The sequence below is a fragment of the Durio zibethinus genome, chromosome 2 (assembly GCF_047325235.1).
Source record: "Durio zibethinus cultivar Kanyao isolate XHJ-2024 chromosome 2, ASM4732523v1, whole genome shotgun sequence".
In the NCBI taxonomy this organism is placed as follows: Eukaryota; Viridiplantae; Streptophyta; class Magnoliopsida; order Malvales; family Malvaceae; genus Durio; species Durio zibethinus.
Window position 1 is genome coordinate 7,018,316 of NC_143163.1, and position 12,755 is coordinate 7,031,070.

Sequence of the window (12,755 nt, forward strand, 5' to 3'; positions counted from 1 at the left end):
ATTAAGTTTAATATGTGAGTCTGGGATTTATTTTTTTAATTTGGATCGTGTTTGAAAAAATTTTGAAACTTGAAATTTTGAGTTAGACTGGACCTGAACAAATATATAAACTATTAATATCAAGTACTAACCTAGCCCAAACTTGACCCGATCTGATCTATGAGCACCTCTAGTGGTGATGACAGATCTTTCATTTTATTTCCTTTTTTAAGATAAGAAAATAAATGAATCACCTAGCTATAGTATCAATTCTACATTTCAATATTTTGTAAATCTTTCAAATGAGTACTCCAAAAACTTTGAAGGTAAATATATATTTTATAAGAGTTTAATTCAAAATCTAAAATTAAAAATCTTAATTAACACAAACTTTATAATTAGATGGAATCTGTTGAGTCAATAACTTGCAAAAAAGATTGATAGTAATTGTATTCAAAGACAACATAATGAAAAGTTCTCCTAATTTGGATAACAAAGTTTCTCACTCTCAATGTAGCTTTTTTGATGTCCCACAAACTAGTTAGAGATTTGCATCTTTTTATTAATGAATTCAGCTCCTAGTACTTTTATAAGAAAAAGGATATGCCCACTAATTCCAACATTAATTCCACTTACAATAAGAGAGTTAGCTAGGACTTCTAAATGTCCATTATTGTTGATTGGAGATTGCAATTGGATGGATTTAATTATTTTAGGATTAGAAATGTTTCGAAATTAGGTAAGTTTAAATTTGAACTGTTTAAAGTTCATATCTTTATGAGTTTGAGATTTTTTAAACTCAAATTATTTTCAATTCAGTTCATTTGAATTTAGTTTGTTTTGGATTTGATTAGTCTTATGGTAATTATAATTAAAGTATTTTTGAGTTAAAATTCAAAATTTTATGAACTTCAAATCATATAAATGTCGAATTTAGATAATTACTATTTTAAATTATTTCAACCCAAATATTTTTCATTTAAAACGTTTTTTATTAAATTCAAAATTTTAATTAATTCAAATTCAATAAGGTTCAATCTGGAACTGATTTGATGATAATTTTCCTTTTCTTTAATTGCTTCCATGAATCACGCCAAAACAAATTCAATCAATCAACGACCAAAAAGAAAAAAGAAAATTGATCAGTAATTTATTTCACAGTGCATGTTAATCATGCATTCATGCTGACTATATATACAAGAATGAAGATGTGGACATCTCAATATATACAAGCACATGTTTACATGTCATTTCAACTTCTTTTCAATCTTTTAATCCACGGGTCATTTCTCTCTTTGAATGATCCGATTCTCAGTTCGATTATTGTACTTATATATATATATATATATAATTATAAAAGTTGATTAACATTGTGCCTAATTTCCTAATCTTTCATTGATGTATAGAAAAAGATCGATAGCCAAATGCTACTCAGCCTTGCATTAGTTTTAGGTTTAAAAAAGTGGCCAAGATTCAAGCACCAAAAGTAGTAGTAGTAGTGGAGATGATAAAGCTGATCATGAGCCCTAGCTTCCTCCTCTTCATCTAGTGAATGCACAAAAAGTGGCCTCCACACTCCCACACCCTCAGCCCACATTTTTAAGCCAGTGAAAGAGAGATGCATGACATAAATATGCAGTCATCAATCCATCCTATTTACTCGTATCTAAATTTGATAATATTAGGCATAATACAATAAAAAATAATAAAAAATAAATATTTTAATATAAAATATATAAAATAATAAAATTTTGTAAAAAATAAATAATATATTTTATATATTGATATAAATTATAATATAATATTTTTATATTTTATATGTATTTAAAATAAAACAGATATGATATAAATACTTGTGGACTCCTATATTTACGACTTTACCCAAAAAGCAATTCACTTCTAAAGTTTGACACGGCTCTTATTAAAGCCTTATCTTTTTTGTAAGTTTGGACTTCCTTTTTTTTTAATTTTTTTATTCTTCTCTCTTTCCTAGTTACTTCCATTTCCATTTCTATGTTTTTTAGTCATGATGGGATAACACCAAAATGTCATGTTTTCTTATACCTCTTGCTTATATATATATTATATTTGCCTCAAAAAGGTCACCCACTAACCCAATAGGGTTTTACAACAATAATTACTTTTCTCCAAACACTTGAGGCCAAGAAACATTCCCCATGCCTATGTTTCTTAAAAATCATCACTTACATTAAACATGAAGCATTCTTCTACCTATGGATTTGATTTTTCTTTTAAAAAAAAATTCCTTCTGAGTTTAAAAGAGCAAGCTGGGGGACCCATTAGTGGGATGTAAATCATGTAATGGAAGGAATAATTCATTGATTGATTTTACCCAATTCAAGATATAGTAGTGAAGAAGTGGCATGATATGAATCTAATGGAACAGTGCTATCATCCAAATGTAATATTTATCCAATTCCAGGCTAATAGTCAAGAGCTGGTAATTGATGTTATCTTTGAAAACTAATGTCAAATTGGATGTGAAAAAAAAAAAAAACAAGTTATTATAAGATTAATAGTATATAACTGTTCAATTGACAACTATCAAGGTTGGAATCTTTTTTAAAGAGCGTACACAATTTGCTCTTTCTATTTGAATGACCAAGAAAAATTGATTGATTGGTAATTGATTATTCAGCAATAAATTAAAGCCAAGTGGATAAAAAATCAAATAGACGTTGTACAAGTAGGCAACTTGATTTGATAATAATTATTATATAATTTATATTTACCAAGCGGGTTTCAATTTTCATGGCCCTCCGAATTTTTCCTTCGATGAGAATTACGTGTAGATATTCACTTATTAGGGTTATTCAAATTTCTATGATGTTGTCTTCTCTTGAGTCTAGACCCATCATTTTCATATATAGTTATAAATCATCTTAATTAATTATTGAATTTTTTTATACAACAAACTGCAGTTTGAAAATAAAAGAAGTTGTATGTGTAAATAATTAATATATATTAATTATTAAATTTAATCACCACTAAATCAATTCATTAACATCAATAACGTCGTCAGCTAATAATTAAAACCAGATCCTTAATCCAAATTTAGCAAGTTAATACTGATAAACGACTGTTTTGCAAGTCATCTAAAAGGATTACATTAAAACATAAGAAAACCATATAGATTTTCCTGATTATTATTATTATTATTATTATTATTATATGATAAAGTTTGGCACACAGACAGCAGCAATGGCATGGAAATATAGATTAGATGGAGGAGGAAAAAAGAGTGTCTGTTGGAAGGTGGTGCCAACAGGAGTGAAAACGGATGGAAAGGATAAGTAGTGATTTTGATGAGAACTAAAATTGGGGTGTGGTAGGACAGCGGCTGGCATTGGTTAGGACTGCAGCCAATGGCCGTAGATATATATGACTCCAACAAAAAGCAATATCCACTTTTTCAATACATTTTAGATATTTATTTTTTTATTTTAATTTGTGTTGTTGTTTTCTGCAACCCCACCCGTAGCTTTCTTATAAAGGACCAAGATTATGTGCTATGGGTCTTTGTCCTTACTTCTACTCCTTAGTCCTTGTCTCATTATATGTATCCCCACAAAATGGTTGCCTTTGCCCACTTTTATGTACTTATTACAAATGTTGTCTTACAATTTACCCAAAAAAAAAAAAATCTTATGAAGCTTTTATATTATTTTATATATATATACATATCATCTAAATGGGTAAAGTGAATTCATAGTTTTAAACCTTTTATTTGGATTTCATTTTGATCCCTAATTTTTAAATTATTTCATGATTATTTTAAATCTTTTTAAATGGTGTAAATATAGTCCTCTGAATATCTTTTCATAAAAATAAGAGAAAATTACAACTTAAAATAATAAATTTAAAATTATTACTCTTTATTATCATATTAAAATATATTTATTAAAAATGAATGAAGGAATGAAACAAATTTATCACTTTTGCTCTTAATTTTAAAAATTCAACTTAAAATGATACTTTATTTTTTTCGTAATAATTATAAAAAATTTATTTTCTTTTTAATAAGTATATTTTGGTACGATAGGAAAGAGTAATAATTGTGGACCCATTATCTTGATTTTATTTTCTTTCTTGATTTTATTTTATTAAATTTTATTTTCTTGATATTTACAATTTTATGAATATATAAAATTAAATTCTATTATAACAAAGCTATAACAAAAAAGAAAGAAATGAAACAAACCCAAATAATTTAAATGTATTTTTAGAAAAAAAAATAAAATTTATAAAACTTTTTAGAAGGAAATAAAAGTGTCATTTTCTTCGTGATTTAAAAAATTCAACTTAAAATCTAAGGCCAAAATGATACTTTATTTTCCTTCATAATGATTATAAAAATTTTATTTTTTTAATAAAATATATTTTATTATGATAAAAAAGAATAATAATTCCGGATCCATTACACTAATTTTATTTCCTTTTTATTTTATTAAAATTTGTTTCCCAAATATTTATAAATTTTGATAAAAAATAAAATTAAATCTTATTAAAAATAAAGTTAGAAATTATTTTTAACAAAAAAATGGAAACATACTCAAATAATTTTGACTCTCGGGTGGTTGAGATTTATTTTCTAAAACAATATAAAAAGCTTATATATAATAAAGAACTTAATTAATAAAGTTTACATTTTAACTATGATTTTAAACGTAAACAGTTTCAAAATTATGCTCATTTACTATGTAATTTTTAATCAATTACTTCTAATAAAATATTTCTTCAACATATTATAATAATAAATAAGTTAATTGTAAATAAAACGATAGTTCAATTTTCTTCTTAAAAATTTTAAAAAGTTTTATTTTAATAAATAATTTTAATATGGTAACAAAAAGTAATTATAATTTTGAATTTATTATCCTAAGTTGTAATTTTCTCTGATTTGTATGCAAATTTTGATTAGAGGACCATATTGATACCATTTTCTAAGGTTTGAAATTATGATGGAACAATTTAAAGATTAAAGATAAAAGTGAAATCCAAATGAAATATTTGAAATTACAAATGCATTTTACCACATCTAAACATTTTCATATTGTTTAATTTAAAGAAAAATATTGGAACCTGATTTTAAGTATAAAGAGATTCATACATTATACAAACGGATGAACTAATAACGTACGTTTGCATTTTAATTAACATAAAATTTAGTCTTTTGTGATCACTTAGTGGGAAAAAAGATATATAAATATATATATATATATATTGACACCCAAAATAATTCATAAGATATAAAATATAAAATAAGCAATTATATCTAATAGCCTGATTATAGTAAGTTAATGAATATTGAATTGATAGCAATTAAGTAGTGAGTGACTACAATTTTTTTTATTTTTATGAAATTACAAGTTATAATTATAGTTAAATATTTTATTCAAATTCATAAATAATAAAAAACAAACAAATTAAAATTAATTAGACAGATTTAATATAAAATCAAACCAATAAATTTATACAAAATGAGACTTGAACTTAATATCTCAAAATTCTAATACTTTCTCTTATCTCTAAGCTAATGCCTCATTAGCATTAACTAACTAATGAAATTGTAAAAGGTATAAGCCCAATATGACTAAAAGTCCAAAGTTGGTTCCTTCAATGGAGGATAGCCTTCATTTATTACGTGACTGTCCCGAATCAAGGAGTTTGTGGGGCGGATGGCTACATGGAGCACATTATATATGATTTATGAATGGTAGAGTTTTAATCTCAACAGGAAAAATGTTTTCGTGGAGAATAATAGTTTGCCTTGTTTGCTGGTACGTTTAGAAGTTTCGCAACAGACGTAAATTTGAAGATGGCTATGAGTGGCCTCCTAACTTCACCAATATTATTGTGATTCGTTTGAAGGATTATAATATGAAGCACAAAGCGATGGTTTTGAATGTGCAAGAGACAGCAACGTTTAGTCGCTTTTGTGAAACTGAATGTTGATGGAACAGTAACATCTAACCCAGGAGAACATACAGTAGGATGGCTTTATTGAGATAGTCAAGGATCGTGGTAGCTCGGGTTCATGCTTCAGCTTGGTAGAGGTAACTAAAACTTGAAGGGCTTGTACAAAATGTTATTTCACGTTAGCATATATAAATATATATATATATATATATTCACATCATGCTATATAATTACATTTTTAAAAAATAATAATTTATTACATATCATATGTATTAGTTTATTGAAATAAATATTAATCCTTTAATTATCACAGGTGATGTATAATAAATAGTTAATTTTTTAAATAATTTAATTACATTACATAATTTGAATAAAAAATATATATATACTAACATGAAGTAACAATTTTATACAGTACTTTTTGGTACAAAACTAGCATAGAATAAAGACTAAATAAATGTGATGGTGGAATAAGACTCTCTATTGGCTATTAATAAAATACAGATTAATGTCTTAAATTATTTCTAAATTATAGTAAAATATTCAATATGATATTTAAATTTTAAAATTTAAAATTTTTTAATATGATATTTAAATTATAAATTTATTAATTAATATGATAATTACTTTTAATGTGACTAATTTTAAATAATAATATGTGGTAAACAAATAATTCTTCAAGTATCACATTAATTAATAAATTCATAATTAAGATATCACTTTAAAAATTTTTAAAATTTATATATCACTTCCAACATTTCACTTTAAAAAATTATTCATGAAATTAATTTTAAATTTATCTACCTTTATAGGACAAGGATTCTCTAAATCAGGTGATCTTGGAGTGCAAAAGATTTGTTACTAAGAACTTGAATTGTAAGATTATACATGTCCATTAAGAGGCAAATAGATATGCGGATTTACTTTCTTATTTGGCTAAGCTAGATAGATGGGGCCTCACTTTTTTTTATCATCCTCCTCATTTGGTGCAACGCATGCTAGAAGTTTGCTGGGGTGTTTCAAGACCTTCGTCTTGTATGATTTAACAACAGATTTAGTCTGCTTTCCTATCTATAAATAAATAAATAAAACCACATTTCTCTGATCATTTCTTCTCAGCTTGTTTTCTTTTCTAAGATTTAATAATTGGTTACTTATTTAAATAACTGTGGGGGCTATCTTTTTTTTTCTGACCCCATTGAATATCACTTGAACTCCCTTCCCAAGGAATTGGTTGATTGCTGTTTACATTTAGCAATTTTTTTTTCTCTCTTTGCAGATCTCAATTGTCAAACAATTGATTGCGGTTTTCTTGGGAGATGCATTTGAAAGAAAATTATTATTAAAAAAAAAAGGAAAAGGGGCATGCCAAACGAGTAATTTTTTTTTTTTGAGAGAATGAGTAATTTATTTGTATAAAATAATTATGATAATTATTATTATTGGTATATAGGCACACTCCTAAACCAAGCTATGGGTCCATTAAAGTTTTTATATATGCGCCACGACCAAACCCATATTCATGTGTGCCACGTGTATGACAGCAAATGCATGATATAAGCATGAAGTATGATGATGGCCCACCCACATCATCATTTTTTTTTTTAATTTCTTTCTGTTTAATTGACAACAAATATTTTTTTTCCATGGAAAAGGTTGAATCTGCCACGTACGACATAACTCAATCTCCCCTTTTTCTTCCCTTCCCAGTTCCCTCCATATCATATAGTCGCTAAGGTAATAACAGATGCGGTTACTTAAAAGTATGCAAAGCGTTCCGTTGCCCGCCGCCTTGGGGAAGTTTGGAGGAGTTGAGAGCACCCAAAATCATCAACTTCTTTATTCCTGAGTTGTGATGAAGCCCACCTTCTTTTTCACGTCACTCTCTCTTTTCTTTTTGATTTTCGTTTTCTTTTTTTGCTTTCTTTTTCTCCTATCTTTCTTTTTTCTTATTCCTCTCCCACACTATAAATAACACCCACTACAAATCCTTCTTCTTCACTATTCTTTTTCTCCTTCTTCTTATTCTCTTTTTTTCATTGTTATACTGCTTTATACATTATTGGATACATCGAGAGAGAGAGAGAGAGAGAGATGGGAGATAATAGCAACGTTAATCTGCCTCCAGGCTTCAGATTCTATCCTACTGATGAAGAGCTTGTCGTTCATTTCCTTCAACGTAAGGCCGCCCTCTTGCCTTGCCACCCTGATGTCATCCCTGATCTTGAACTCTATCCCTATGATCCCTGGGAACTTGATGGTAGGTATATTCATATATACATATAACTAATTAATTTATATTTTTGTATCAGAGTTAGTGTTTAATTAATATGTGGTTGAAATTTATTACTTAATGTTCTTGATAGGTAAAGCTTTGGCTGAGGGCAACCAGTGGTACTTCTACAGTAGAAGGACGCAAAACAGGAATACAAGCAATGGGTACTGGAAGCCAATGGGAATAGATGAACCTGTTGTTAATAGTAGCAGTAGCAAGAATGTTGGCATGAAAAAGTATTTCGTTTTCTACATTGGAGAAGGTCCGGCTGGCATCAAAACCAATTGGATCATGCAAGAATATCGTCTACCGGATTGTGATTCTAGCAGCAGTAGATCATCCAAACGTAGAGGACATTCCAAAATAGTTAGTATATATCCCTTTGCCCACATTGACTTTTAATTTGCCTACTAATTCTATTCTTCTGCCATAGTTTTATTTTTTTCTTTAATATGATTGACTTGTATTTTTTTTTTCTTAATTTGTCTGATGTTAGGATTATAGCAAATGGGTTGTCTGTCGAGTTTATGAAAGAAATTGTACTGAAGATGAAGATGACGGAACAGAACTGTCGTGCTTGGATGAAGTGTTTCTATCCTTGGATGACCTGGATGAAATAAGCTTGCCATTAAACTAGATGGGTCATGGGAGGAATATTTTGAGATCTTAGGGTTAATTCCATTATGAAGCTTTATCCAAATGTAGAATGACATTAATGTTTTTCTAGGGAACTGGAATTATTATAGCAAGTATTCTATAGACTATAGGCATTATATTTTCTGGAACAAAGCATGGAAAATTCCCTGCTTGTATAATATTTCCAAGTTATAGTGACTTGTCGGGAATGGTGGACCAAACATTCCGCAAGGACAGCCACAAATTATGTTGGAAAAGATTAGATGAATCGAAATACAATGTGCTGGAAAACCTGCGGGGCGTTTTTCTATTTTACATGTGTCGACAGTTGAGATAAATTGAATGGAAAATGTGTGCACTTTGACACAGTTATATTTTTTTGTGCAGTAGTAGTAGCATCTTTTTTTTGGAGGAGAGAATAAAAGAAAAATTTATAGGTGTTGGATTTAAAATTTTTTTAAATAATTATATAAATTAATTGAATTAAATTTTAAGTTCAAAAGTATAGAATGTTGTAAGTATTGATTTGCAACCCCTTTCGTGAAATTCTCACGAGCAACGATTACAGGGAAGGGGGGGGGGGGGGGGGGGGAGGTGGAGCCCAAAGAGCACTGTAAGGCTTGCTGGGGCATGGAGCAATATTTCCCCATTCCTTCAACCCCTCCCCATCTCCTCTCCTCTCCTCTCCTCCCCCTTTTGTAGCCTTTTTAGCTTTTTCCACTTTGATGGTATTTGGTAGTTGTCTTGTGTCACAATGCTACGCAACAATTTTTTTGTGGGTGGCTGCTTAGAGAAGCATTCAGTCATGTATGATGCAAGCAGTTGCACGCTTTCCAATCCCGCACGTGTTAATACATTTACACTCTCTCGATCTCAACTCCACTGTACAAATAAGCACCAAAAACCATTTCATGCCTGACCCTTGTTATTAACCTTATCCTATTGCTCCAAAAGAGTTCGCGAGCTCCAATAACTCAAGGGAACATAAAAACTCAAGTTTTGCTTAACTATCCAAAAGAAGAGTTTATATTTAATATATTATTATTCAATTAATGGATTTAAAATGTTTTTGAAGATGTTCATTTATTGTAGTTGTAGATATTTTAATCTATTCGGAGGTTTGTATTTGATTTTTGTTAATATAAAAAATAATAAAATAATAAAAAAGCTGAAAAAAATGAGAAAATAAGAAAATGAGAAATTGAGGTTGATTGAGATTATGTGGTTGAATTTGAATTAAGTTAAAATTTTTGTTCAGATTAGGGCTCTGATCTTATAAATACTCGCACAGACAATAAAGAAAAAGGGGAGGAAACATATGAAATAGGGAAAAACAGAAGCAAGAGACGAGGGAGAGCAGAAAACACAAGGCAAAAGTCAAAAAAATTTTTTGGGGAGGGTTAGCAACAATCTTAGAATTTTTAAGAATTTTTTTGATTTTTTTTTTTGAAAATTTTTTGAAAAATTTCTCAGATTCCGAACAATATTCTGGCGCCGTTTAAATTTTTCGACGGGATTCCTGCAACCTCCCCATTTTCCAATCAGTTCTCCAGTTTTCGTCATCACGTCTCCAGAAATCGTTGAACTTTCTGACGAACTTCCGACAAAAAATTTAAATTTTGATCAGATTTTTCAGAATCCGACGAGATTCAATCGATGTTTTTGGGGAAACTTAGAGAGAAAGGGAGAGAAAATGGGAGAAGAGAAAGAGGGAGAAAGAGAACTCTGCTAAAAAAGGTCGAAATGAACATTTTATAGTACCGTAAAATGACGTCGTTTTGAGCATTAATAAATTTAAGATCCGCGTATTTTGCCAGCAGGTGACCCGACCTAAGTGACTACCCTAGTTTGCGAACTCGCGCTCCTGCCTTTGGTTTAGTAGAGCCGAATCGAGCCAAACCTCTTGAACAAGCATCTTTTAGTCGCTTTTGTGCCTTAAGTCGAGCCGTTTTAACTGTTAAGCCGAGCCGCTCCAAGGTTTTTTTATATATTTTTTGTTTTTTTTTTGTCTTATCTATTAATATGATTATTATTATTATATTATTATTATTATTATTTTGCTAATTTATCTATGAATTAAATTAAAATAATTTATTCAAATATTCTTTAATTTTTAATAATCTCCTTAAAATAAAAATTTTTTAAAAATATTTTTTGAAGAAAAGTTAAAAGTATCAATTTTCCTTGGAAATAAAAATTTTTAAAAAATATTTTTTGAGGAAAAGTTGAAAGTATTAATTTTTCTTGAAAATAAAAATTTCTAAATAATATTTTTAAAGAAAAATTAAAAGTATCAATTTTTTTTGTATAAAAGCATGAATTTTTTTTCTTATAAAACAAAAAAAATCTATATCAAAAGTCGAATTCATTTTGAAAAATTTTTAGTGTTAAATAATCCAACGATGAAACTTCTGTAAGTGAAACAGTAATTTTCTTGTATACTTTTGAAGTGAAATTTTTTTTTTAATTTTTTGTTAAAAGTATTTGAGTTAATTAAGGATAATTTTTAATAATTAAATACTCGATAAAATTTTTAAAGCTTAATGGATAATACGAAATTAAGCTTATACTATCTTTTGATAGGCGTTATGAGGAAATTATAACTTTTTTCACTCATAATCAAACTCTCAAATCTTATTTTGATTAATAAATTTGAACCTATTCTTTTAAGAATCTTTAGTCAAGCTTAAGAACTCTTTAAAAAGATAGATTCCTTACATGATCAATCACACTTAATAAAAAAGATTGATGATAACTCTTTAATTTATTAAATATAATTATAAATTTATGAATTTATATATTATGATAAAGTAGGTATTTATTGAATGTTGGGTGTTAGCTTATTGTAAATTGTAGCTGAATATTAAATAGTAGAGTGAATTGAGTGATTAGGGAATTAAGTATAATAAAGATATGTCCAGAAAAAATTTTTGAGGTGTCCAACAAAACTTTTGGAAATTCAAGTAAAAAAATTCTTTAAAATTTTTTTATTTTTTATTTTTAATTTTTGGGGTTTCATACAATTTATTTGTACATTTATATTTGTTAATGTATAAATTTTATATATTAACATTAGATTATATAGTTATATAATTAAGGTGGTGAATTAACGTGGCAAAATAAATTTGGTTGGGATGAAGGGGAATGTTTGATGCGACCGTAGGTCCACTGTTAGTGTTATAACTCTCTTAATTTAGAAGTATCATTAATTTTGGATGTTTACACGTTTGGTTTGTAATTTAATAAAAAATTATTTTCAAACTGCTATATCTAAATTTTATAGTATCTTTTTGGATAGAAAATTGATGATAATTGGTTTTCGATTAAAAAAGCCAAAATAAATAAAATTATATTTTAAAAAATGACATAATTCTAAAAACATTAGTTTTAAAACACTTTAGAAAAAAAAAGAAAAAAGAACATATATAAGTAAATGGAGATTTGCCTTAAAAGATGGAGTACAGGACCGATTTAAACTGATCTTGATTCTCGACTCTCCTATGGCTATGTCCCTGGGGCTAACCGCTTGAACTCTCGACTCACCTCTAGCTATGTCTCTAGGGCTAGTGATGAAAAATGAATGGTTTTTCGACAATCAAGAGTGAGAGAGTAGCTTGTGGGATGAAAAAAAGAGAGCAATATTATTGGCTAAAAAGAGTAAAAAAACAAAAAAGACAATGAAGAGCAATAAGTTGAGCTGATAATTCTCATATATATGAATCATTTTGCCATCTGACGCATGGAATGCACAAACTTGGTAACTTAACTAACACCTATAGGACAGACTATATAGATAAAGGCTTCTATGGGCAGCCATAGATGATGCTTCTTTTCAAATTAATCTCAATCTTGAACTTTATGGATTTTTTTTTTTTTTGGAAAGCTGGAATGAATATATGATTGATAAGGGAAAATACAAATTAAA

At 28.2% G+C, this 12,755-nt stretch overlaps 1 protein-coding gene across 1 annotated transcript; it reads left to right on the forward strand.

Annotated features, from left to right (window-relative positions):
- Positions 1 to 7,670: 7,670 nt before the first annotated feature.
- On the forward strand, positions 7,671 to 9,205 carry LOC111308373 (NAC domain-containing protein 104-like). The gene is made up of 3 exons (XM_022906696.2): positions 7,671 to 8,179; positions 8,286 to 8,560; positions 8,691 to 9,205. The coding sequence occupies exons 1-3, from the start codon at positions 8,014 to 8,016 to the stop codon at positions 8,829 to 8,831; spliced, it is 582 nt and encodes a 193-aa protein (XP_022762431.1). The 5' UTR covers positions 7,671 to 8,013; the 3' UTR covers positions 8,832 to 9,205.
- The last annotated feature ends 3,550 nt before the right edge of the window (positions 9,206 to 12,755 follow it).